Genomic DNA, 26,689 nt, shown 5'->3' with positions numbered 1-26,689 from the left:
ACGGTGGTGTATTTACTGTATGTCCTTTTCATTTAATGCAAGTGTAGTGTTTATAATGTGGTATAGTGTTGTATTGGATTAATATCGTGACTATAATGAACTAAGACAATGATTGCTTACACAGATTATTATATCGGTAGTGTAAGTATTAAATCTTTACAATTTGCTACTAGATAAACCAATAATTATGTTGAGCAGATAAAATAGGTGAATGTTTAATGGATAAGTTTAGAGTTAGACGAAGCTAACTCTGCAGCGAACGAAAAAAAATTGCTTTTGAAAATCAGTAGATTTGTAACAAACCACAGAAAAAAGTATTGATACTTGTAATTACGGTAATCGGTTAATGTAATTGTAAATTACTTACCACTTTATTATTGTAGATGACGCTTTTTTCATGTTTTTGTGAACTTAACTTACTGCTATAACTTTACCTTGAAACGTAATTTTTGAGTGTTTTAACAACTTCACGTTTTTTTAGTGACTCCAGGTCTGGTTCTTTTTATCTTCCAGGTACTTATGACCAAGGCGGCCAAGACTTTTATGAACATCGCATCATTGACTGGGAGACGTGCGAGTGCGATGTAAGTGATAGTTTTTTCATGATACTTTATTTACCTACCTTACTATAAGTACCTGCTTATGTAGTATTTATTTTTGAAAGAGTTTTAAACGAATTTTCGTTTTTCCTCGCGTTCGTTTTGTTTTTATTGGCAATTAGGTCGTTTCAAAAGAACTGGCAAAGAATGCCTACGAAATAATTGCCAGTTTCATAGATGTTTCGTGCCAGCTCTTATGAAACTACTTTGACCTGGGTATCACTGCCACACTTTATACATAAAAAGTGAATACCTTTAAAATGATAATACATAATATTAGATATCAAAACTAGAAGGTAGCAGCTTCAAAAGAACTGGCAAAGAATGCCTACGAAATAACTGCCGGTTTCATAGATATTTCGTGCCAGCTCTTATGAAACTAATCGTACCTATAATTTTTTTCAATTCTAATATGTAGGATGGTTAGTATAACTACGTACATAATTAGGTATTACTTACTTATATTTTGTATAGGTGTACCCTTTCATAACTATATACCATGACGCCATAAAAATGTGTAATAACTAAAAAATGTACCATGGATTGCAAGACATAAATAAAAATTTAGGTACCACAACAGTCATTCGTATTTGCGTTGTTATTTGCACTAACAAAATTGAGATATGTTTCAAAAGAACTGGCAAATAATGCCTATGAAATAACTACCAGTTTCATAGATGTTTTATGCCAGCTCTTATGAAAATATTTGCCACGCCATCGCCATAGATAGTAAGTACATATTTACGTTTATTTCTTTACAAAATGTGCGACTTTGGGAAAATGAAGGCCTGATGATAGTTTTTTTAGAAGAGAACTTAAAGGAAGTATCTTTTTTAGAGATTTTAGGGTTTTTAAGTCAACTAGGGAACCTTTAATACAAATATGTACTTACTAAGTTTCTTTCTATGTCCTGTCCGCGTCCTTCCATACGCCGCTTAGCTTAGTGACCGTTAGTACAGTCGTCGTCAGATAAATCGAAACGGCCAAGGTGATCAAAAATATCAGACCATGCACTTTAACGTCTTGTTGAGGCTTTGTTTAGATATTTGTAAACAAATTGGCCGCTTCGATATCTATATATGGTGGAGACTGTACCTACCTACTAGAAAGCTGTAATTAATGTAATTAGGCATAGGTATTTTTTGTCAATCACGCTAATAAATAAAATGAAAAGTGTTTTGTATTTTGAGTTTTAGGTACGTATGTCTGAAGGTACGGAACCCTACATGATGCGTAGTCCATCAATCGCTATCTCAGTTCTTTTCTTTATATAATTGTACTTACACCTATTGTTAAAAAAAAACAACACACATTTTTATTTCAAACTTGTCACATTTAATACCTTATCCACAACCAAAACATATTATGACTTTGTGTATTTTAGATTGAAAACTGCAGTATACGCGGTATACACATTTAGACTGTCATGAAGACATCAGCATTCAGTAGATATGTTTCACAAATATTTTTATTTTCAAACTCCTGAAGAACCTCGTCGTCTAGATATTGGTTGACGATGGCCGCTACGCGTAAGTCATCAGTGGCGTGGGCAAGCGGTGCGCGTAAGTCGTGTATCGCGAGCGGAAGACGCGTGTAGCGCTGGAGTGGATGCGGGGAGGCGGAGACTGCAGTTGGCGAGCGTAGCAACACTACGCGGGATTGGAGCGCGCGTGGCGTCGCTTGTATGCGCGCTCTAGCGTTACGCGCCTGCGTCACGCGCGCGTACGCAGCCTCGATCAGCGCTCGCGCATACTGAGCTGAATACGTAACGCGTCCGCGCAGGACGCTGACGCTTACATCCACCTTCTCTCGCCAAGTGCTAGCATTGCGTAGCGCGGTCGCCAGTTGCGTAGAGGCGCTACCCATGAGCGCGCACATATGCCGCGCCACTGTGTCCTGTAACACTTGCTCTGAGTCCTCGCCAGCACACGCCGTATTGATCTGTTCTTCTAACGCGGTCAAGAAGTCCTCCGGACCACCGCCCAAGCAAAATACTGTACCCGTCATACCTACAATCAGAATAATAAACTAAATGACAAATCCTATTGACTATGTAAACTTTCGTAGTACCTTTTAAGCAGGGGTACGGCCTGATAGTAAACGGATTCAGCAGCAACGACATAGATATTGGAACAATAAGGCTTAGTTATCCTGGGTTGGATTATAATATCTTGAGATTACGTATACCCAAGCGGGTCTCAAGCTCCGTTTGCCTACCATATCAGACAGGTTAGCATGGCTTGTATTCTCGCGCGATTCCATACTTAAAGTCGCGCTAGGCATGGTCTAATAAAACATGGTCTTCCATTCCCAGAGTGACACGGGCCTACGTCACAATAACATTGCCACATTATTTCAACATAACATGTTACATGGGTACATTATACCTGGGTCATTCCATAATAAACGCTACCAAGGGTTCAAAAATGAAAATTAGTTTAAGAAGTCAACACTAACCTATTTCCATAGAAAACATACCAAACCTTCATGTCAGAAAAAAAAACCGAAAAAAAAAACAATTTTTACATGTTTTTCATGTACTTGATCGCAACGTTTAAATGATAGGCGTAAAACTAATTTTATACAGCGATATTGGCAAGACTAATTAAAAAGAAAGTAACTGTAAACTGTTACAAATTTCCCGCAGTTATTTCAGGTAAAATATCGTAATTTTATAATTTGTCTTTATAAATATTAAAAAGCATGGATTAATCGGTTTTTAGAAGAGTATTCTAGACTGTGGTCTCAAAGTAACACCCGAAACGAAAAAGAGATAAAAGTATGTGTAACTTTTCCCGTAATTAACTATAGCCAAACATGTTTTGCCAAAGAAAGGCTATGATGTGAACCTATACAAATGTGTAATAGTTGTTGTTTTAGCGTCTGCTTTAGTCGTATGTTTTAAAGTTTGAAGTTGTGTAACACCCGAAACGTGTTGATCGTCCGCCTGTCCGTCCCCGGCTTTTCTCCGTGATGGTTAGTGCTAGAAAGCTGCAATTTGTCATGGATACATAAATCAATCATGGCGACAAAGTAGTAACACAAAAATTACAAAAAAAAAATTTTTTAGGTCTGCTCCTGTACAAAATATTTTTAATTTTTTTGCGACTTTAATCCTGTGACGTGGGGTGTCGTTGGATAGATCTTTCAAAATGAATAGGTGTCACCATCGACCATTTTTTGATTAACTGAATATTTTCGGTAATATTCGCATCGAAAGAAAAATAATTATGATATTTTCGAGAAACAGTTTTTATTGTTAAGATTAATGTATTTTATAATAATTCAGCATTTATTACTTATGTTTTTAATCGAATTTATTAAAAAGACAATAATTTCAATAAAATGAGCCATCATTTCGTATAAATCTGTCTTAATTTCGTACTCGTAACACCCGAAACGAACCATGAGTAACACCCGAAACAGGTAATTTATTTTATTAAAATTAATTGAAAAGTGATACTAAGTGTTACTTCGGTGTTTCAGTAGACTATACTAACTATTATTACTTGACATAAATAAAACTGGAGGTTACTTGACAAAATTCGCTAAATTATGCATTTTGGTACTGATGGTCAGAAGGTATAGGCCAATTCCCGTAACGCCCGAAACAGCTACTTTTTAGTGATTCTCTCGTTATTGCTCTTATACTTTAATTATGTGTATACGGGAAAAGAAAATATTATCAAAGTAGTAGATGAATCAATAGTTATAACCTCCTAGTTCCTGTTACAATATCGAATAAAGCCTTATTTTAAGAGTTCAAGTGTAACACCCGAAACGGTGGAATGACCCACCTATGGTTAATAAGTTAAAATATTTCTTTATAATTTTATAATTTTCATTTATATGTATTTTAGCTTAAATTTTACAATAACACGTCATTTTTAATTACTCGTTAGCAATATCTTCCGATTCACGAAAGAAATTTCAGACTTTCGGGTAATTCTGTTTATACTACTGGCAACACAGGATAGCGCTGTGCACATTTGACAATTCGGATCTAGATAACTTCATGCCCTGACCGTCATCCTTGTCGAACGCGTGTTAATTGTTATTTCCTTCTCGCTCAGTGTCAGCAGTCGCAGTGTTTTCCAAACTTTTCACGTCGTAAGCTTGGTAATTAATGTGTAACTGTGAATTAGTTTTTTAAACGTTTGTCTTGTATAGATAAATAAAGTTTAATTTAATACATTAGATTTGTTTTATTTTATATGTTTCTACATGAATAACTTAAAATTAATGCCGTTAAAATAATTTTCACCGTTGGTTAAAATTCTCCCACATTTCAAAGTTTGAGAACCTGTAAACAGCATGATGACGTAGGCGCGTGTCAGTTAGGTCATACGCGAATCTCGGAATGGAGTACCAGGCGGAGTATATTATTATACCATGGCGCTAGGTGTATTAAAACTTATTTAGGTATACTGGGTACTACTTATTCAGGGTTTCAAGTTATTACTTCATACATAATATATCTTATGTGTAACCTGTCTTTTTCTTTACCTTGATCTTCCAGTATAGCTGCCATCTCTAGTGCCGTTAGTACTCCCATTTCGTAGCCCAGGAGGTAAAATCTCTTGTGTTTGTTCATCTTTTTTAACATAATCTGCAAATTAATAAATATAATTATTTGAAATTTATGTTGTCTCTCCCTTCTGATTCTGACTGACTCCATACATCTAGCGCGACTTCAAGTATAAGTCACGAGCGGGAAGTCGAAAACGCAAGTCATACTAGCCGGTCTAATAATTACATCTTACATACTATTAGAAGTATTAGAACAAATTAAATTATTTTCAGAAAATTTGTTTTTATTTAAAGTAGAAACACTACTATATAAATTATAAACTGAAATAAATGTCATATACTAAGAAAAAGTGACCAAGGCCTCCAGTGCCTCAGGCTGGAATCGAACCAGCGTCCTCTGCTATCGCGGCAGGTACGTGTACCTACATTTATTTCAGTTTATTATTACATTTTGTCAATTACCTATACAATACTTACTTGTTTAGGTATATACATACATATAGTTTCTCCACTTGAATATAACTTACGATTATTGTATGGGTACCTTCACATATCTCGCTGTCAATTCTTCGTTAGACTCCCCAGGTCTATCGAGACCAGGCTGTAGCACGAACGCCTGCAGCTTCAGTCGCTCGCACATCAGCCGGTAGCGATGGTGATGCCCTTCTAGGCCAGGAATCACGCACAAGAATGGCATGGTTGCTTGGTTATCCAGCTCGTCATCCCTCTGAGATTAAATAAAGGCAATTTTAAATTTGCATTTTGAATCGCCTGTTAAACCTTTGAACGCTTTATGTCATAAACAAAAACGTATGTTAGGTAAGTGTTAGGTAGGAATGTATAACTGACCAATTGACTGGAGTGTGAATGCGTGGGAGGTGCCATCATCTCAACAGTGGCCAGTAGTTCATCCGGGTCGACATATGTGAATAGAGCATCGAGACCTTGTTTGGGTGGATATTCGCATTCCTTTGACATTTCCTCGATGTCTCTTAATCTGCCAAATGTTAGATTCTTAAAGCCATAATACGTTTTACGACCTGGGGCCTATTTCAATACGATGACAATTTTTCGTAACGACGGTGCCTAATAACGTCAGTATTTAGGTACCTACTTGTTGCATCAGCAATGTTCGGTGAATTGTCACTATCTGGTGACAAATGTCAACAACAGGGCCTGATATGAGAGATATTACCACATGTGTACTACCTAATATTAATTATTTGTGTTGATTTTAGACAAACTATATTTATTGTCGTACATCTTGGTTATCTGGTTATATTCTACTTTATCATAAACTAGAAGTAACGTAGTATTGAGCGGCGGGTTTTAAAAATCTGTTTTATTATGTTCGTGTTATGGTAGAAAATCGTATATCTTTAAAATATCAGAACATCATTCAAACCTAAAGAAACTGTACCTACCTAGATATATAAATACATTCAAACTAAAACTCAACTTAACCTTTAACATAACCTTTGACTTACTTTTCTACAGTCATAAAAGGTATTTTGTCGTCATCGATACAAACATTATAAGTGTCCCTTAAAAAGATAGATACTGCTCGTGTTTTTTCTGACGAAATTCCTAAATCTTGCAATGTTGCAACACTACCATCGCCACCGAATGTGTCTATCGATATGGGAATACCTGTAAACCAATATTTATGTAAGGTTAGATGGGGTAAGATAAACACTGGGGCAAGAGAAACACTTGTATGAAATCCTCATACAGTTTCTCTTGCTCCAAGCAAAATCAATTACGTTTCTCTTATCCCATATGACCTCAGGTAAATGTAAAATCGGATAAGGAAGGTCCCGAGAACTGTCCACGATAAGATAGGTCAGGGGTTAAAACTGGATAAAATTCTCAATGATTTTAATCGATCCGATCCGAACTTGACGCTTTTCAGAAACAAATACATCGGAGTATTTGAAAAAAATTGAATCTTCATGCAAGTTTCTATAATAATTATAGAGATAAGTATGACATAACAACAAACTTCTCCAAAGGGACTCTACGTGTTGGATCTGTATCCCCACACACGCCTATCAAATGACCGGGATGTATTTACCCGTGAGTATTAAAGAAATATATATATGTATATTCCTTATAAATGCAATAATCGGATTTCAATATTATTAATTCAAATTCAATAAAGTCCTGTTTTTAAGTGCTTACCAGATATCGCTGCAATTTGGTGTAGGAGAGTTTTGCTTGCTGTAACTTGAGTGTGAGCAAATATAGCACTTTGTTGTGAACATAGACCTCGTTCCACGGCATTTGTTATTTGCCGTGCATCTGTCAATTCCTGCAGTAAAAGTAAAAGTTTTATTAAACTAGCAATACATTTCTAAAGGTATTCCAATGTGTGGTCCATGACGACAGAAAGAACGGAAATTCTAAGAAGGTTTTCGTTTATATATTATTATGTCGGAGTAAAATCCGCCAAATCATGAAATTCCTAGGCAATGGCGGCGTTTCATGATATGCCTAGGAATTATATGATCTAGCGGATTGGACGATCGGTCACCGACATGTAAATGTGTCCCTGACGTTGTTGTCACAAGCCACACTTTGTAAAAAGCGATAGTTGCTGATGCACCTAACCTGTGGTATATTAAGCATCATTGCCGGCAATCGTTGGCTCGCTCTTGATAGACATACACGTTGGCCCACAAAGTTGTTGATGCCAACGACAGCAAAATACCTGAAATTATTAATGGGCGCGATACACAATAACAAAATAATTAAGTGCTAGCACTAAACTACAGCAGCTCATCAAATGGGCAGCGGTCCGAATAACTTACAATAACATTTTTCAGTTCAGCAAATAACAATCTATGCAGCTGGAAAACAATGATTAAAACGGTATTTTGATCTCAAGTGCATACATCATTTTACTCTATGTAAATCTAAACAGAGTGACGTAATTTCCTATAGACCGAGCACTATCTCGGGACTTCGTATTCTTGCTTAATTATGTACTGTATAATAGTTATATAGCACAACTACATATGTTGTAGAATAACTTTATAATACTTACTTCATTGTTGGACAAGTTTTTCTAGCCGCTAGATCCAAATTATCTACCAAAGTTTCATACATTTTCTGTTTTTGTTTGTTGAGAGTCTTAGTTATCAGCACAAATATGCCCTCTACTGGACCCATGCGCCAGCTTTCACTCAACAAATTACTTATATCCTTACTGTTTGTAAGTTCTTCTGTGGATATTTGTATTTTGACGCCTAAATTCTCCCAAGTCCTGTAAATGTTTCACTCTATAGTTCGTTTTTTTTAGCATTAGAAAAAGGTAAACAATCTTGACGTGTCTTTTTATAGAAAAACACTTTTGAAAAATAAGTCACGGCAAATATGTAACAATTATGAATCATATTAAACATATAGGTACGATTATTTACATTAATTTGCTTTCATAAGTTATAGTTACAGATTTTTAAAAAGCGTTTTTCAATTAAAAGACACGTCAAGATTGCAAACGGAATATAGGATTTCATTGTGTTACGAGTATACGGATCTGCTCAAGTAAAATTCTGTAAGTAAATACAATCTTTACTTCAATAAGTGGCTTGATAGATGGGTTGGTAAGTGCAAATGCAAAGTTCTGGCACCGCGTTTTATCAGCCTTGCGCCTAGCCGAATCGCTGGTCCTTCTTCATCGCTTATCAACATTTGAGAATGGTCAGGTGTGCAGACAAGTCTGTAAACAAATTAAATACTCTAAATAGTCAGATCTCTCTACAACTACATAATTCCCTACCATTAAGACTGTTCTCTCAATTTTTTCATGTTTATTTGGAGTTAGTGTTGTCCCTACCTCGGACATTCCGGTTGAGGAAGTGCGGGCTGCAAGCGTAGGAGTATTCTTCCACGATGACGACTGGCGGCTAGCAAACGGAATGCACGGGTCGCCTCTTCTGGCATAAAGGACACGCGTGGTAGTGGGCGTACATACCCATCCTTGATACCCATCGCTACCATATCTTGTAGCTTCTGTAAATTAATTGGTTCGTGTTATTTATATCAGGCTTTCATTTAATAATATGTGTGCAACAAATATTTTGATATCGAGTTAAAATTTTGTCACCTGTATTTTTTGCAGTTGTTAACCATCATATATGAGGTGACAACCAAAACTCACTAATTACCACAAGTTCAGAGCCATATTGAATCGTATGGTGGTACCAAAACAAAGTTTGTTTTTGTTTAGTTATTTTTTTGCAATTAGTGAGGTTTGAATGCCCTCTTCCGATATAAGAAATTAATATGGCTAGATTTTGTTACAAAATTCCTTTACTTTCTCGTTCGTTAGCTTTGCGTGCCAAGTGGCTAAGTAGGTACAGTAGGTACGGAAAGATTCACATAAAATCGTTAAAAGTTAATAAAGTATAATTCTATGTGAGCGCCTTCAGCTATTAAAATGTTTCGACATATTTATCATTAATTAAAACCTATTAACATTAACACCCACCTTCCATTCGTCTTTATTTGGAGATTCAAATATAGATGCGAAGTCGATGCTTATATACGATCGTGCTCCCACCATGTAGCTCATTCCAAACATGTAGTTTTCCTGACTTTTAAGTGGGCTCGTGTCTAAAGTATAACCCGAAGGTGCGCAGCATTTCAGAAAAGCCTTGTAACATAGTTAAAAATTGTAACATAAGTAATTAATAATTTGTTTACACCTGATCTTGACAAATTATTTTTCACCTCACCAGCTCAAAAATGCTCTTTTTATTCATCAAAACCTGATAAAAAAGTTGCAATTTATCCACAAGAGTGGTAGTCATTTGATCAAAATTGTAGTTGCTGGTAGAATTAACTATTAAGTTATGATTCTGAATGATAGATTTTAAATTTTAATAGCGTTCATTTGTAAGTAATGTTTTACAGCTAATATTTTCCTCGTGTTTGTAAAAACACCTTCTTGCCTTGGAACCCTCGTAACGCTCAAGACTCGCTACGCTCGTGGTTCTATTTCGGGATCTTTCGTTCACGCGGGCATCTATACATATTAACACGAAGGTCTCAAAAAGAACACCCTTGTAACACCATCTTTTAGTATTTTTTTCTTGTACTTACAGAATTTTTTGGACTTTAGAATGACGATGAGGTTTGAAATGAGGATTTTTTTCAGTCTTCCCCATTAAAGGGTTAAACAACAACTTTGCCTTGTATAGCAAAAAAAAATTACCGTTTTAATTTCACCCTGTCCACACGTTATTACGACATTGCATCCTCTTCCGTTAGTGTGGCTTAGCACTAAGTCTGAAAAGTTTTTATCCCGGGAACATCCGATATGATCCTCTGAAATTAGGTATGAAAGATTACTACAGGTGTATCTTAATTTTTAAATGAACCATCATTCTTCGAGTAACAAATCGGAATCTATATACCAGCGGTCGGCAACCTTTTAGCAGCCAAGGGCCACATGGTAGTTAACGAACTTGATGCGGGCCGCACTTTGTTAATATTTATGACTTTTTCAGACATTGTCGTTTGTCAATATTACATACAAAAAAGCTCGCGAGCCGCCTGTTGCCGACCGCTGCTATATACAATGTGTCTCCTACCATGGGGCTAGATAGAATTGAGCATTGCATTAAAGCCCCATGATGGGAGACAGCCTACTTAGGGTACCTTTTAGTTGTGGATATAATTTCTGCAGATACTGTTTCTTTTTTATATCACTGACGGCGACAAAAACTTCACATTTCATATGTAATGCGATGGATATGATGGCTTGTCCCAAACCACCAGCGCCACCATGGACGACGATACTTGATCCTTGTTGCAGCTCACTTTTAATAAACTGAAGAAAAAAAGTGTCATGCTGAATAGGGCTTGCAATATCGGATGGTTTCCAATTCCGGAACAGATTTTCGATATTGGCTTCCAATTCCGGAATTCCGGAACTGGTTCCGGAATTAGGATTGTTCATTTTTTTTTAATGTTCTATTTCGAAAACCATTTCGAGATATGAGGTTTTCAAACAGTTTCCGACATTTGCTGCGATATAATAATTGAGGTTTGAAGATATTTCAACAAATATCCTTATGACCTTAGTTTGACCTTTCTCGTTGGCTGAATGTAAAGTCATCGCATAATAAAAGTTATCGGACCATAGTAAATCAATCCGTCACTCACGTAATTGTCAAAGTTATCATTGTCATAATGAAATTTTTCAGTTAAACCGCTGCGCTGGTTTGTTATGATTTGATTTATAATTGATACCTAAACAGTAGTTTTCGTTGCTTAATATATCAAAGACCATGTTCCTACGTGTGGGAATGATTCACAAAAATAATTGTTCGAATCCGCGAAGACCTACGACGTGAAACATGGTGCCGTGAATTGAACTTGGAATACCTACCTACTTACACACAGTATTGCTGTGAGGATCACGTCGATGTAAGCATAAAATTAATATTATTTTACTACAATTATTTAAAAGCTCACATTGTAGGTAGGGTCGCGGGGACCTATGTGTTTTCTGTGGTAATGTAGCCAGAGTATATAAAGGCAAACCGTTAAACAGAGATGGTGCCTACTAGAAAGAAACACTATACAAGAATACATAGTCATACTCAAAATTCAGCCTGAAACTGCTTTAAAAAGATATAATTTCTAATTTCCAGGTACATGTTGCAGTTCAAGCTGCTGATATCATGGTGGACAAGACTTAAGTTAATAGTTGTGAATAATAAAACATGTTTTTGTTTACCTACTTTTTTATTAATTTAGGAAATATATGTATATATGTTTCCCAAAAAAAAGTAACTATACATATATGTATGTTCATCATGTTCTGCACGAGCAGCTGACAATGATGGCTTCTTGTTGACGAACCAGAAGAGAAGTGTATGGTTTGTTATTTACTCTGTTCCCAGGCATTATTTACTGTCGTAAAGTATTATGACGATTAATATGACGTTCGTTTCGATACAAAATGCTCAACTTTGTTCAGGGCCCAAGTGCCTTAACAAAATCAATCTCCTTCGTACATTACGTATCCCACAGCCGTATCTAAATAGGAATCACATGATGACCTGAAATTATAGGATATAATTAGCAAAATTGGCATGTACCTAATATAGTACAATATCCAAACAATGGTGACAAGCCGGTAGAACCCACTGGGTGCTAAGCTACCTTAGCAATGGACGCTTATAACGATTTTATGAATCCAATCATCTTACGAATCGAATCAGTTAAAAAATATATGATGTAACTTACATTTGTATTTTTGCTCCCCTGATTTCAGCCAAGTTATGGTTAGAGTTGGATGCTATATGGATACATACTCCAATAAAACTAAGTTATATTATATAACTTAGGCAGATTTCTGGAATCAGCTTTCACAAATTTATAGCGTAGGTATTTTGAAATTATTGATTTAGGGATTCAAAATAAACGAGTTTTCCAGACGATATTATTTATAGAAACGCGTGACACTGACATTGTAGACAGGTGACATTACAATCAATTGACAATTACAACTATTTTTTTAATGTTTGTTATTGCTTGTGCTTTATCAAATCAGCCACTACATGTAATTTACGAGAAGTCGTATCTCATATTTTCAATAAATTATAAATATTCAACCGAGCCGTGAATTAATAAATCATTCAAATTGGTATCTTAAATTAACCTATATTTTCAGAAAATAAAATAAAAATGGGGGTCTAAAAAAAATGAACAATCCTAATTAGAGTTTATAATATTTTTATTCGATTTTTTTTAGTAAATATCAACAAAAAATGTGAAATTCTGATACTTTACGTTTATTAAAGTTAGTATTGTTTAAGAGAAATTTAATTTGAAGTACATTTTTTTTTCACCTTTTATTTTACCACCTTATTAAAATTGTTACTTTTATTCACTTGTATGATACTGGGTATTTATTTGGGGAAACTATAGTCGCTAGCAAACCATTCGATGCATAATTTTATAAAATAAGTAGTTAAATATAATAGCTTCCTACTCTTCCTAATTATTGCTGTATGGTCTCGCATTTTTAACTTTTTATTTGTTTTGCCGCGTTGACAAAAACACGAAGTTATGGCTGAATAGTTCTGCGTCCAACTTTCAGTCCAGAGGTTACTTAATAAATAGGTAATTCGTTGTTGTAAATTGAATTTTTAATAAGCATAAAACTCGCTTAAAATGTAATACTTGTTAAGCTTAAATTTTATTACAAATTAATTATCGTTATCGCAAAGCTCGCTTAAAATGTATTGTACCTAAATGGGTTTTTATCTCTGCATGGAGTGAGCACTGGCAATGGAGCTTACTTAATTCTCTGTGGTTGTGGCTACTGAACTTACTAGGCAATAAAACGCGTGCGCGTAAGACAGTGGCACGGTGGCTGCGTCCTCTAGGCTCCAATGGTCTGGCACCGGCCACATCAGTTCAGGATGCGCCAACACGCGGTCACTCACTGCGCCCCCTCGGATCACACCGATTACACGCTCTCCGCTACAACATATTTATTTGTTTCACTTTTTTTAAGACAATATCCAAATATAAGAAATATTTTTCTGTCCCAGCTGCGCCAACAATTTAGCAAGAGTTGGACAGCCAGTTATTACACGATGCAGTTTTATGTAAACGAAACGAAATAAATGTCATATATAAAGGAAAAATTACCAAGGCCTCTAGTTCCCAGGGCTATATGTAGTATAAATTGTGGCTTTGCATAAGAGAAGGGTCCTTATGCACATGGAGCATAATGACTCTTCTCTGATGGAAAACTACAATTATTGGATACTGTTAGAGTTAAGTCATTTAAAGTGTATAATTAAAATATTTACGTTTCAGTCGTCCCACTGAAATCCATTCCATAGTAGCTCTCGCTCGTATTGTTTACTTCAAATGGTATTTCACCGTAAGCTCGCTTGGCATCATTAATATTGAGTCCGGCAAAATGTACCTAAATAAATGCAGAATTTGATTTCAAATAGATTCTCATGACCAGATGACAATCGTTGACAGGGAACGCCAATCGAAACTTTAATAATGTATGGAAATAGTCAGCGACTTTTTGTAGTACCTACCTGTCATCCCGATACATTTAAGTGTTTTGTTTGGCGTTTGTCGATGTACACTGGCTTTCAAAAGTGCATGGATGGTTTCAACCGTAATATTAAGGCATTACGGTCGACATCTATCCATGCACTTTTGTACGCCACTGTACATACGATTGTTCATCTTAACTAGGCCCCCCAGAGCAGACGCATTTGTGAAGCAGAATTTAAAACCCTATACCTTGACCGGAACACCAGAACCCTTGCATCCACTCGTTTCAATCCAGCGAAGAGATTCTAAGTCACCAATTTTTGCGCTGTTCAAGGATATACCACAATTGCTGCTTACTTTTTGCTGAAGTGACTCATAGTACTCTCCTCCCCACTCATCCTGATATAAACAATATAATTAGTTTGGTAAAAATAAGTAGTACACTCACCTGCAATAATATTATGCTACACAATGAAGGCCGCAAAAATATCTGACAAGATCTTAATTGTAGAGCCATCAGAGCGTGTCACATATTTTTGCGGCCTTCGAAGAGTAACATATTGCAGGTGACTACCATTAATGATTTAAGGATTTTAATGTACTACGGTCTTGTATAACTAATAAGATATCTCGACTAGTTATTATGTTCTAAATTACGCTTACTTACATGATTAATTATATTAAAAGCTAAATCCAATTCCGGCAGTGTATCTATATGTAGATTCTCGGATGTATTTTTGAATGTAAGTAGGAATATTTGGTTGCGTTCTGATTCGCTCCTCCACTGTTTTACCAAATCTTTTAGTCCCGATATCATAGGATATGGTGTGAGCACAATCATTCTCTGGCGCAGCGGAAGATTCGTTCTTGCAGTTTGTAACATTGCAAGATCCGAGGCAGTCCTGACAGTGAATGTACTAGTTCCAGAAGTCAATGTTATTGGCCTCCACTTTACTAATTCTAGACGACTTTTCTTAGAACTGTGAGCCGAAACAACACTATATAATGCCGAGGGTCGTATACAACATGTTTCTTCCAAGTCTTCAGCATTGATAACAAAACCATTGCGGTGAAACAGGCGGTATAAAATTTGACATAACTAAAACAGAAAAGCACAATCGTGTGTAAACGACTTATAACTCAAGTACCTATTTAAAAAAGAGTTATCAAGTTATGCATACGTATCCAGAACTTACATTATCATCCCTGGATAAATTACTGACTACAACCAAATCAGTTTCTTTTACTAAATTGTCCAAAACTTCACTCTTATCCATATGGCTTAGGTTTACAGCAATCCCGGGAATATCTTTTAAAGTAGTATTTATTTCTTGAAATACATAATCGTCTCCTCTTTTATCGTAAATTTTGACAACATTAATAATATCTTTGCCAATATTTTCGCTAACAATCTGTATAAACACTTGGAGAATATTGTGTACCTGTAACATAACGTGATTTTTCTATAATATTTTATCCAATTGCGTCCATTCTAAGTAAAGTACCGTAGACCGGGGTGACTTTGGAAATTTGGGGTTACTTTGATAGATTTAAAACGGTCATAGAATTACCATTATTCATTATTTACTGAAAATGTTCCTGTAAGTAGTTAAATTACTATATATTCATATTCACCTACTGTAAAAAATCTCGCATAAATATATATTATGGCTTAAAAACTAGAATTTTAAAGTCGCCCCTGCATTTGAAAGTCACCCGGTCAATGGTACCTATTTTATACTTGCCTTTAAGTCACGCACTGATTGAAACCGTGGCACAAAGTTCAACGCTTTCAATGCCAGCTTGTTTTCATCAGCAGGCATAATTTCACGGAATCGTATACCTTCCAGTAATATGCCCTCGCAACTAAAACCAACAACAACATATATTTGGCGCAGGTCCCTTATAATTTTTGTCTGGAACCAAAATAAATTGTAATTTATTTTTACCTAGTGCTGTCTTGAACTGCGCAAATATTCGTTTTCATAACGTTTAAATCGTTTATTTGTATGTTTTTCTGATTCAAGTGTCTTTTAATGTCAATGGAAATCTTCCTTATGTAGGCTGGTTGAGAGATGCCCTCATGAGGTTGTCTGAGGACATTGAGTTGCAGCATGCCGTCTATGAGTGTCACCCAGTTGCCTTCCCACAATAGGTATCCCTCGGTAAATGTAGAGTTCGCACTGGAAATGCTTTGAAACTCGCCCCTATAAAAATCGAGCAATTTATTAAAGCAACGCATAAATGATCATGAGCAAGGTCATCGCACTGATTCGTTCTCACATAATTGTCTTACGATATCTTAATGAAAAGAATACCACACTAAAATATTGAATGATGAAACTCACGCATATCTGTAGTGTCTTTCGAACAATATATTGTAAACATCGTCAGTCGTTAACTCTAAAACTTCTTTAGTTTTTTCGTCATGGTTGAATCCTCTAGAAACGTTACTCGATACTCTGTTAACATAACCAGTAGCAACTTTTGAACAGTCGTCAGTCACCTGAAAAAAAAACCATTTAAATGATCCGATATTTAGATTTAACAATCTGTGATCTGTGACAAAATATTATGTATTTGGTTAGATAGGAAGCATTAAAATTACCCTTTGTATTAAACCTAGATAATGACAATTATACTTAAAGTATTATTGTAAGTTCTAAACTAAGTGATAAAGATGACAGAACAACAATAATTTGCGCAACTGCTGCTGTTAGATCAGCTGTTGTAGATATAATTTTATTCATTTTAAACACAACTATAATTCAAAATGTAAAAATAAACCTTATAGAGTCCAGTCGTATTTAATATAAATATTATCTATCACATTTGGTGTAGTACCTAGTTATTTGTGGATATTATTATCACGCTGCACGAATTTTTCTTATATATTCCTTCATATCATTCATATTATTTATTGCAAACATGGTATTCATACAGTTCTTAAAAATGTCTAATGGACTCTGGCAAGGACATAGCAAATTATAATATGTATTGTACTTGCCTCGAACAATCCTGTCCCCCAGTTCAGCGTGACGCTAAGACGCAGTTGCCGTGAGTCGTGCATAAGCGGCTGGGCGAACAAGTGAACGTCGCGAAACTGCACTGATAACTGCTTACGAGCCACGCCCAGGGACATCGCCATTGTGTCCCATACCGCTACCAGAGCGCCCGCGAACGGATACACGGTTTTACCTTAAGAATAGCACTTATAATATGGTATGTTTTAAATAATCCAAGCTCTGGATAGCTCTAAAACAAAGCTAAATAATACACATGCATTTGTACAAACTCTGCATTTCTTTAGATATAGGTTCTGTTAGAACTGTTCGAAGTCAAGTTTTTTTCTATTCGCGTACAATTGGCACTTCCTACCTTGTATGACATGACCTTGCAAATAGTTATTTTCCCTGTCATGGAGAGAAATAACAAACTTGCATGCGGCTGCTTCCTTTCTGCTGGCACTGACGTACAATGGCAAAAACCTATAAAAAAGTGACTACGTTTTTTTAAGATCAATAAGTAATAAATTAATAATATGTATATATATATATATATATATATATATATATATATACTTAAAAAGCTTCTTACCATGTTTCATTATGGGCCCACTCTACCAAATGCGATAAATGGGGGGTACCGGTAGACACAGGAAAGTCAATTTTGGGATATAGTACACGAATATTTGGGTAATATCCTTCCATGTACAGCCTAGAAAATAAAAAAATGCAATAACAAATTGAACAGGTTGTAAATACCTTTTTGTGAACATATTGTTTTTTTTTTCTTACTGTCCAATGGCTTCCAGGAGGACTTGTGCATTGTCAGCGTGACCACGTCGTGTGAGAGCCACGTTAACACAAGAAGATGGCAGGGATCGCTTGAGAATAGCTTGAAGAAGCCCGTGAGGTGCCACCTCCACCAGTACTGCGTTTTGCGGTATCAGTCGTGACGTCTCTTCAAACAGCACTGGATTCTGAAAGTCAAGTATGGCAATAAAAAAAGTATGGCAATAAAAAAGGATATCATGATTATAGATATTAATACCTACCAGAAGGTTATTAGTATGGTATTCGGCCGAAGAATACTTCGCAGCTTCTTCGTTCCACCTTTCTTGAGGCACTGAAGTGGAAACCCAGCGCGGGCTGCGGAGTTTGGGAGTGCTGATGACTTCAGTCAAATATTTACGGAGGGCCGGTCCTACAATGATATTTTTTTGAGATGATTGACTATGGTTGTGATGACTGAAGGTTACAAAGACCAAGCAAAACTAAGAGAGAGATCGAAATATATTGGGACAAATACCTGCTTCAGCAATATACCGGGAATGGTACGCAATGTTGGAACAAGGGACTTCCTTCGCGAATATACCCTTAGCAGTCAACTGTGCGACAAACTCGGTCATCGCCACGGACGGGCCCGAAATTGTGCAGGAGTCCGGCCCATTGTGACAGGCTACCTCAATCTCCGGTGGACACATCTTTGAGACCTGTTCATATTAGCATAAGGTTAAAACAGGCCGAAGATCTTATAAACTCTCTTTTGCAAACAAGTAGCTATTTTATACAGGATACCATTGTTAGTTATTAGTAACAATGAGGGCAATTTTGAATGTAGTTTTTGGGAAAAATGTGATGTATAATTATAAGATCTATATTGGTGTATTTGATATCAATGGCATCTTGTGTCGGTCAGCCAGAAATCCGCTTTTAGTAATATGGATTATCTTTGTAGTAACTCTACTAGTTTACTTTAAACGCGGAAAAACCAACATAAATAGTGGAATTTCAGATGTCAAAACAAACGTGGTTTGATGTATAAACTAGTCAAATTCGTGGAAAATAAAGGAGTTGCGCGAGGATACATACTTTTTCGAATCCAATACCAACGGCTGCCATAGAACCGCGAATGAATGGGGTCTGCACAGAAACCAGACCTCGAGAGTACGCCGATAAGATCATTTCTTCAGCCGTCAAACAACCGTCTGCATACGCACATCCTAGCTCACCCACACTATGACCTGCAATTTGACAACATAATTACATTTTGGCTCACGACCGTATGTGCAGGAGAAATAACAATTTATAATGATACGTACCAATTATTTTATCTGGAACCAATCCTAATTCATGCAGGATATCAGTCAAGCCTATTTGGATGGCAGCTATTCCGACAAATGAGTTCAGTATGTTGTCGTAGATGGATTTGTCAGGTGAGGTAATTATGTGGACAATGTCAACGCCTTTTGGTTCCAATACTTTACGGCAGCTGGGGATTAACATTCAAATGTTCCAAATTGGTAAAAAGTGGTTTTCTTTATTAGCAAGGTTATATTTAAATGATAAACAACTTTTACCGTTCTATAGCATCGCTAAATATCGGTATGCGCATGAGTGCCTTGCCCATCCCAGTCCACTGTGAGCCCATTCCGCTGTAAACGAACCACAGAGGTCGGTCGCTAGCATCACAGTAGCTAGCTTTTTCACACAGGCTCATTGTTTTCATGTCTTTATCTGTACCTGCAGAATTACTTATCAACATCAGTAATTGGACAAAGGAAGTGGCAAAATTATATTGAATTATACAGAACAAGAAATGTAAAAAGAATTAAAAAACTTGCAGGAGGAAAAAAATTTAGATGCCACGAATATTCGGCAATTATTCGGTATTTGGCCTATTTGGCCACTTTGCCGAATATTCGGTATTCGGCCGAATGTTCATGCTATTCGGTCATATACCGAATATCTGTTGTACCTACCTAAAATGAAATATTACACAATAAAAATAACATTAAAATTCGCTTAGCTGCTCAGAGCATGGCAGAGGAGTTAAATTAAAATAAGGACGTAAAAAGATAATTATGTTGGAACAAATTACCTAAAATAACAAATCCTCTGCCCACATGCCCGCTTATCCTAGAAGAATGAATATTATGTAACAATGCTAGTTCTTCAGGGTCAATTGGCCGGGATTTCAAATCATCGATAATGCTTCTTACAGCTACATCCTGTCTTGCAGAAATTGTAACTAATCGAGGAAAGCTACATTGATAACGAGTCGGATCCTGAAACCACGGTTTAAAAACAGACATGATTCTTTAATTTTAAAGCTTCAACGTTTAAAGTTATTGTAAAGTCAGAAAATTACCTTTTGCTTAAAATGACCATGTAAAAGAACATGGGAATTAATACCAGTCACCGACATCCCATTAACGCCAACATACGTGCGTTTGAAGTGTTGGTGGTCAGTCAAGATCCGCATACGTCCTTTTTGTATTGCTTCTACATCATTCCGAGGGGTTGTGCAGTGAAGATTGCCAGCTATTTCACCCGTGTGATATCCCAGTAGGACCTATTTAAAATTATAACTAGGTAGAGGTACATTCGAATGCAATTAATACGAAGCCAAATCCTAGTGATTATTGCGTACCTTTGTAATTGCAGTTATGCCAGAAGCCGCTTCACAGTAGCCCAAGTTAGACATAACGCTACCAACTAGTAGTGGTTCAGATCTATTCCCACAGAAAACTTTATCAAAAGCCTCCAGTTCTACCTTATCAGCTTCTGTATCACCTGCAAGTATGAATTGCTGATAATTACGACTTATCCTCTAACCGTCCCCGAATCACAACTTGCAAGACAAAAGCAATTTTGATTTGTCATAACAAAGAATCAAAATGCAATGGAACGATGGCCTTTTTATTATTGAATTTTTATTATTGGTTATTGAATTAAATTTAAACTTATTGAAAACAGTTTAGGTAAATAACTGACTTAGATTAAAAACGATGTAAAAGTTTATTAAATACGTATCACATGAAGAAGAACGAAAATAATTACTTACCTGATCCAAAACCTTCAATGTATTCAACTTCATTAGGCAATATTTTTGCTTCTTCATAGAATTCTTTTAGGAATCCGGACATGCTGACGGGGTTTCGATAAAAACCATACTTAGGGCCTGTATCAGTTTCTACCATCTCGAGAAATTTGTTTTTAACATGTACCACATCAGCGTATATTCTAAAATATGAATTAAATTGTGAATAAATAATACTATCCATCTTTAGAACAAGTGTATTTTTCTATTACATATTTATACAGGGTGGCTAAAAAATAATTGCATTCCCGTTGCCAAGGAGATTTTGGGATTATACTGAGCAACTTTTACTATGGGACCAACCCCGAAATCGCGATAAAATAATTACTTACCCTCCCATAGAAAATGGACCAGCCAAAATGTATGAAACAGCCAATTTTTTTTCCTTATTTCGGTGTTGGTCCCATAGTAAAAGTTGCTCAGTATAATCCCAAACCCTCCCTGGCAATGGAAATGCAGTTATTTTTTATCCATCCTATATAGCACGTAGTCAACTTACCTTAAGGCATCTTTAGCTTTTTGTAAAAACAGTACGTTAATAGCTTCAGATCTAGCGCAACCATCCGCGTTCTGATCATATGATTTTGTTTTTCCATCTTTGCAGAGGCTTATAATCCTGAAAATTAAACGGAAGTTTTTAAATTTATAATAATAATTAAAGCAATTGAAAACGGTAATGAAAAAATGCAAAGGAATATACCTTCCATAATGCATAGAGCTTTGTGGGTGTAAGCACAAATTGGATCCTCCGACAATGGCTGCTTCACAGTCCCCTCTGGTCATAGCCAAGTACGCCTGTTCAAGAGCTACAGTTGAACTGCAGCAACCGGCGTCTATTGATTGAGATGGTCCTTTTGCATTCAGCCAGTACGACACTCGATTGGCAAACATGGATTTGTTACACCTATTTAAATCATTGAAAACCTATTACGATCTAGTTTTTTAAATCAAGTTATCGGCATCGGAATTTACAGAAGTCAATTACCCAGCTATACCAAAACCAGTTCTTGACGAAGCAACGTAGAAACAAGCTTTTTCTGTTTCCGAAAAACAAGAGCCGATGAACACGCCGATTTTTTTCCCAGAAAGATGCTCTGGACTTACTCCTGTCAATATAAAAGAAAACTATTACCACTAAACTTATGACCTCTTAACTATTAATAAGTAACCTTTTTACAAGCTTTTACTTAGGTTAACCCGTCCCTTTGTCTATCCGTGTTACAGACACACAAATCTTGCAAGTTAAATTTGACCCACTCCCGGTTTTCAATGAAGCTGAAAATTTGCATATACATGTACGGTGACAATGCAATATTATAATGGTACCATTGAGCTGATCTCATGATAGAGATAGGAGGAAGGAGCAGGCCATTGAAATTCTGTAATACACCGCATCACCGCAACCTAATTGTGTTTGGGGTTGTTAGAATTGTTTTGATGAGTATTAGTTGCATATGGAAAGAAAAGTACAGTCAGCGATAAAAGCTTCTATCAAAAACCGGCCAAGTGCGAGTCGGACTCGCGTTTCTAGGGTTCCGTACATAAGCCCGACTCACGCTTGGCTGCACATTTGTAATAGGTTTTCCTGTCATCTAATATAGGTAAAGAACTATTTTGTGTATTTTTTTCAAAATTTTAGATCCAGTAGTTTCGGAGATAAATGGGGAGGAATGGTCATTTTTTAGCTATTTTCTTAAATACCTTCGAAACTATGTATTTTTAAATTATAAAAAAATATGTCCATCTTTGGGTCACTAATTTACATATGTGTACCAAATTTCAACTTAATTGGTCCAGTAGTTTCCGAGAAAATAGCCTGTGACAGACGGACAGACCGACAGACGCACGAGTGATCTTATAAGGGTTCCGTTTTTTTCCTTTTGAGGTACGGAACCCTAAAAATTAAATTATTGTCAAAAAACTTATTTAGCAACTAAATACAAATAATCTCTGACCTGAATCGTAAATAGCTTGATAAGCTTGTTCCAGAATCTTTCGTGCCATTGGATCCGTACTTGTACTGAGCCTATAATGGACTTTGAAAAATTGGGCATCGAAACGATCAATCTTAGGAACAGTCCCGACAAACGGTGGCACTTCAGGGTGATCAAATTTCCACCGGGGCTCTCCTGCCGTAACAGGATTATCCTACGGAATGAAAGTGGCTTTTAGGTAATGGCTCCTCTACACGATGGCCCAGATGGCCATGCGATGGTTGGAACGCAACTACACGATGGCGACATTCAGTTGTGATCTATCCGGTTTCCAAGATGGACGTGGAAGCATTAGCCGTTGCAGCAATTTATCTATACGCCACGTACCAATATTTTCTAAAAGTACCTAATTAAAAAAAAAACAACGGGGTACACTCCGGGAGTGCCGACAGAAGTGAAAACTCAATGACTAGTCCAAAATGTCTGCAGCACTATCTATGTATAATTGACCCATCCTCCTTTCTATTGAAAAACTTTAGTTCCGAAATTGCTGGCCAGTGAGCTTAAATTTGTAGCGTTAATTCGAATAGAAATTGTAAAGTTACCTTGCAGACCTCGCATCTAAATATTATTTGGTCATGATATTTTGAGTTTTATTCACCAGTACTAGAGTTCACTTTTACTAGCGATTTCATCAAGATGTAGCTTTATTGAATTATATTTGAGTGATATAAAGTTAGAATGTAACTGAGATCTTCGTATTTCAGCCCGTACAAGATTAGAACATTGAGCTTTATTGCTTAATATAAAAGTCTAGTTTTAAATAATTGACCTGATTATGATACGTTATGACTAAATAAAGTTCTTTGGTGAATAACATTGTCCGTGACACATGACGTCAGCGTTACGTTACGTTACGCGTTACGCTGAATCGAGTTTATCATTTTTTCCCCACCTCAAAAAGTGCTCAGCGCCGCTAAAGAAGTTTTCACTTCAAAAATGGCGTAGAAGCTGCAGGAGTTTTTTGATGATACCTACTTCCCGAAAAAAAATGAAAGTTAGATTTTTTAAATATCTTTTTGTATTTAATGTTACCCATCATAGTGGGCCATCGTGTAGAGGAACCATAAAACATTAGTCTGTTCGAGAAACTGAAAACGGTGAAAAATAGAGATAATACTCCTAACAATACGTGTGATACCTCATTAGATTCGTCATGATGCCTAGAAAAATGTATTCGAAGCGTGTATTAGCACACATAAAATATCAAAGTTTATAAGCAAAAAAAGGGGGAAAACAGTAGATATTTTTTATTTCCCCAATATCTCAAAAAGTATTCATATTTAAGAAACGATAATTAATATTATTAAAGAGGAGGATATTTCCAATAAAACATTCTATACTTGCAGAACTGTATCTCCATTATTTATAATTTTTATTCAACGCTGAACACAGCCCTCCGCGCCTCATTTCCGGGAAACCCGCGCGGCGTGAAAAAGCGATTACTTAACATTAAATATAATTTTAAGGGTATTCAATATACATAGAAAAATTAAAAAAAAAATGGTGTATTTAAAACATGTCATCAAATGTACTACTTCTTCCTTCTTTCTTTATTGAAAACGAAAAAAAAATTATAAATAACTATCGTAATATTTTGTCGCTTTCTAGAGCCCTTTTCATATAACTTAATAAGGTCACATTATAAAAGTTTTAATAACATAGAAAATAGTCATAAATCGAGGTAAAATTGTAAAACTTAAAACAAAATTATAACCAAAGTATTAAATTTTTTAGTACTTTTATAACGTGATCTTATTAAGCATGTATATGAGAAGAGCTCTAGAAGGCGACAAAATTTTACGATAGTTATTTATACCTTTTTTTTCGTTTTCAATAAAGTTCGAGAAAATTTTGTTAATTAACAATTGCCTAACTTGTTGAAAAAAAAACTTTAAGATAAATTTCTACAAGTAGTACATTTGATGACATGTTTTAAATACACCATTTTTTTTTCTATGTATATTTAATACCTTTAAAATTATATTTAATGTTACGTAATCGCTTTTTCACGCCACACGCGATTCCCGAAAATGAGGCGCGGAGGGCTGTGTTCAGCGTTGAATAAAAAGTATAAATAATGGAGATACAGTTCTGCAAGTATGGAATGTTTTATTGGAAATATCCTCCTCTTTAATAATATTAATTTTGGTTTCTTAAATTTGAATACTTTTTGAGATATTGGGGAAATAAAAAATATCTACTGTTTTCCCCCTTTTTTTGCTTATAACGTTTGATATTTTTTGTGTGCATTATACACGCTTCGAATACATTTTTTTAGGCATCATGACGAATCCAATGAGGTATCACACGTATTTTTAGAGTTAGACCAAGAAAAGTCTGCAGCGATTTTGATAGCCCACGCAGTGCAAGTGTTATTTTAAACTTCAAACTTCTATCAAATTATGACGTGTAAATAACACTTGCACTGCGTGGGCTATCAAAATCGCTGCAGCCTTTTCTTGGTCTAACTCTAGGAGTATTATCTCTATTTATCACCGTTTTCAGTTTCTCGAACAGACTAATATACTAACTGCTAAACATACCTCAATTTTAAAAATATGACAACCTACTCTTATCTTGGGAATTATTGGATAGTTACAACAAAAGGAATTCGTTGTAAAATATTTAATGTGTAGGTATATGTATACGTTTGCAATTTGGCAAATTTTGGAAGCCTACATAGAACTATAACATAACATAACGTCAAGGTTTGGACCAGCCTGTATAGTAGAACGAGGCGAATCAGATCACAGGGCAAATCAGATCAGACTAAAAGTCGCGAATCGAATTGATAACAATAACATAATTGTATAAGTCTGTTGAATATGTTGGATAATAATGGATATAGTATAAATCACGTATGTATTTACCTTTTTATAAAGTATGTCTGCTAGGTCTTTGATATGATGCGACTGTGGATAGAGGCCAGAGATACCAGATATTACGACCCTGTCCTTGTCCATTGTTCCCACAGCGGTTTCTGGCTTACGTTCTTGAGGAGAGGGCACCATATTATCTGTGTAGATATGTTTTAAAAGCACTTTTATACATTACTATAATATAATAGCATAGCAGCACTTATACTTTAGTATAAAAAAGCTAGCGATACATATAGTCGAGAGACGTAGTCGTAGTCACTGGCGAACATTTGAAACAGCAGTATATTTTCATTTTGAATTGATACCTAAATTATTCTGAAATACGATAAAACCCGAACGATACGGCCATCCGTCGCAAGTTTTGTTCTCTTCTAATTCTTGGTTTTACGCCTCTTCTTAACTGAAGTTAACTGGTTCACGTCCATAGTATCACACATTATTTAGTTACTTTGTAATTGCAAGTGAAACAAATTTTTTTTCGATCTTCTTCCTGCCCTTTTCCCACCCCACATTATGTGGGGTCGGCACAAAATGTTTTTTTTTCTTCCATTCTCTATCTTTCGTCACGCCAGGAGAGGATATAAGAAAGAAAGGAGTGAGCGCCTCATATCCTCTTTCACACAATCCATCCAACGTTTTTTCTGTCTACTGCGGGTGCACTCGGTTCATCAACAGTTATCCCTAACATTCTTTGTAATAATAAAATAAAATATTTTTCAGCTTAAAATTACATACCTTACACTTCAGTATCGTATTC

The 26,689-nt window shown here is 35.9% G+C and overlaps 1 protein-coding gene across 1 annotated transcript; it reads right to left on the bottom strand.

The window, feature by feature from the left end:
• Nucleotides 1–1,927: 1,927 nt before the first annotated feature.
• On the bottom strand, nucleotides 1,928–26,689 carry LOC134800029 (fatty acid synthase-like). Its single transcript, XM_063772464.1, has 38 exons — nucleotides 26,668–26,689; nucleotides 25,924–26,069; nucleotides 23,012–23,204; nucleotides 22,042–22,162; nucleotides 21,757–21,960; nucleotides 21,556–21,672; nucleotides 21,021–21,199; nucleotides 20,607–20,749; nucleotides 20,325–20,528; nucleotides 20,055–20,241; nucleotides 19,534–19,696; nucleotides 19,276–19,445; nucleotides 19,046–19,197; nucleotides 18,483–18,666; nucleotides 18,229–18,377; nucleotides 17,969–18,153; nucleotides 17,769–17,888; nucleotides 17,550–17,659; nucleotides 17,179–17,369; nucleotides 16,520–16,677; nucleotides 16,121–16,378; nucleotides 15,917–16,037; nucleotides 14,421–14,564; nucleotides 13,967–14,085; nucleotides 13,481–13,631; nucleotides 10,794–10,965; nucleotides 10,348–10,460; nucleotides 9,622–9,786; nucleotides 8,968–9,143; nucleotides 8,707–8,850; nucleotides 8,176–8,394; nucleotides 7,740–7,839; nucleotides 7,311–7,440; nucleotides 6,617–6,779; nucleotides 5,979–6,126; nucleotides 5,674–5,856; nucleotides 5,106–5,208; nucleotides 1,928–2,608 (listed from the first exon to the last, which is right to left on the bottom strand). The coding sequence occupies exons 2-38, from the start codon at nucleotides 26,062–26,064 to the stop codon at nucleotides 2,016–2,018; spliced, it is 6,273 nt and encodes a 2,090-aa protein (XP_063628534.1). The 5' UTR covers nucleotides 26,065–26,069; nucleotides 26,668–26,689; the 3' UTR covers nucleotides 1,928–2,015.

The sequence above is a fragment of the Cydia splendana genome, chromosome 19, assembly GCF_910591565.1.
Source record: "Cydia splendana chromosome 19, ilCydSple1.2, whole genome shotgun sequence".
Taxonomy (NCBI): domain Eukaryota; kingdom Metazoa; phylum Arthropoda; class Insecta; order Lepidoptera; family Tortricidae; genus Cydia; species Cydia splendana.
Note: the sequence above shows the minus strand (reverse complement) of the source record. Positions and strands in the feature narration are given on the sequence as shown.

Coding starts and splice junctions, on each gene's coding strand:
- LOC134800029 (XM_063772464.1), bottom strand. CDS start 26,064: ATGGTGCCCTCTCCTCAAGAACGTAAGCCAGAAACCGCTGTGGGAACA. Junction 7,840..8,175: donor AAAACTTGTCCAACAATGAA/GTAAGTATTATA, acceptor TAATAATTTCAG/GTATTTTGCTGTCGTTGGCA. Junction 5,857..5,978: donor ATTCACACTCCAGTCAATTG/GTCAGTTATACA, acceptor ATTTAATCTCAG/AGGGATGACGAGCTGGATAA.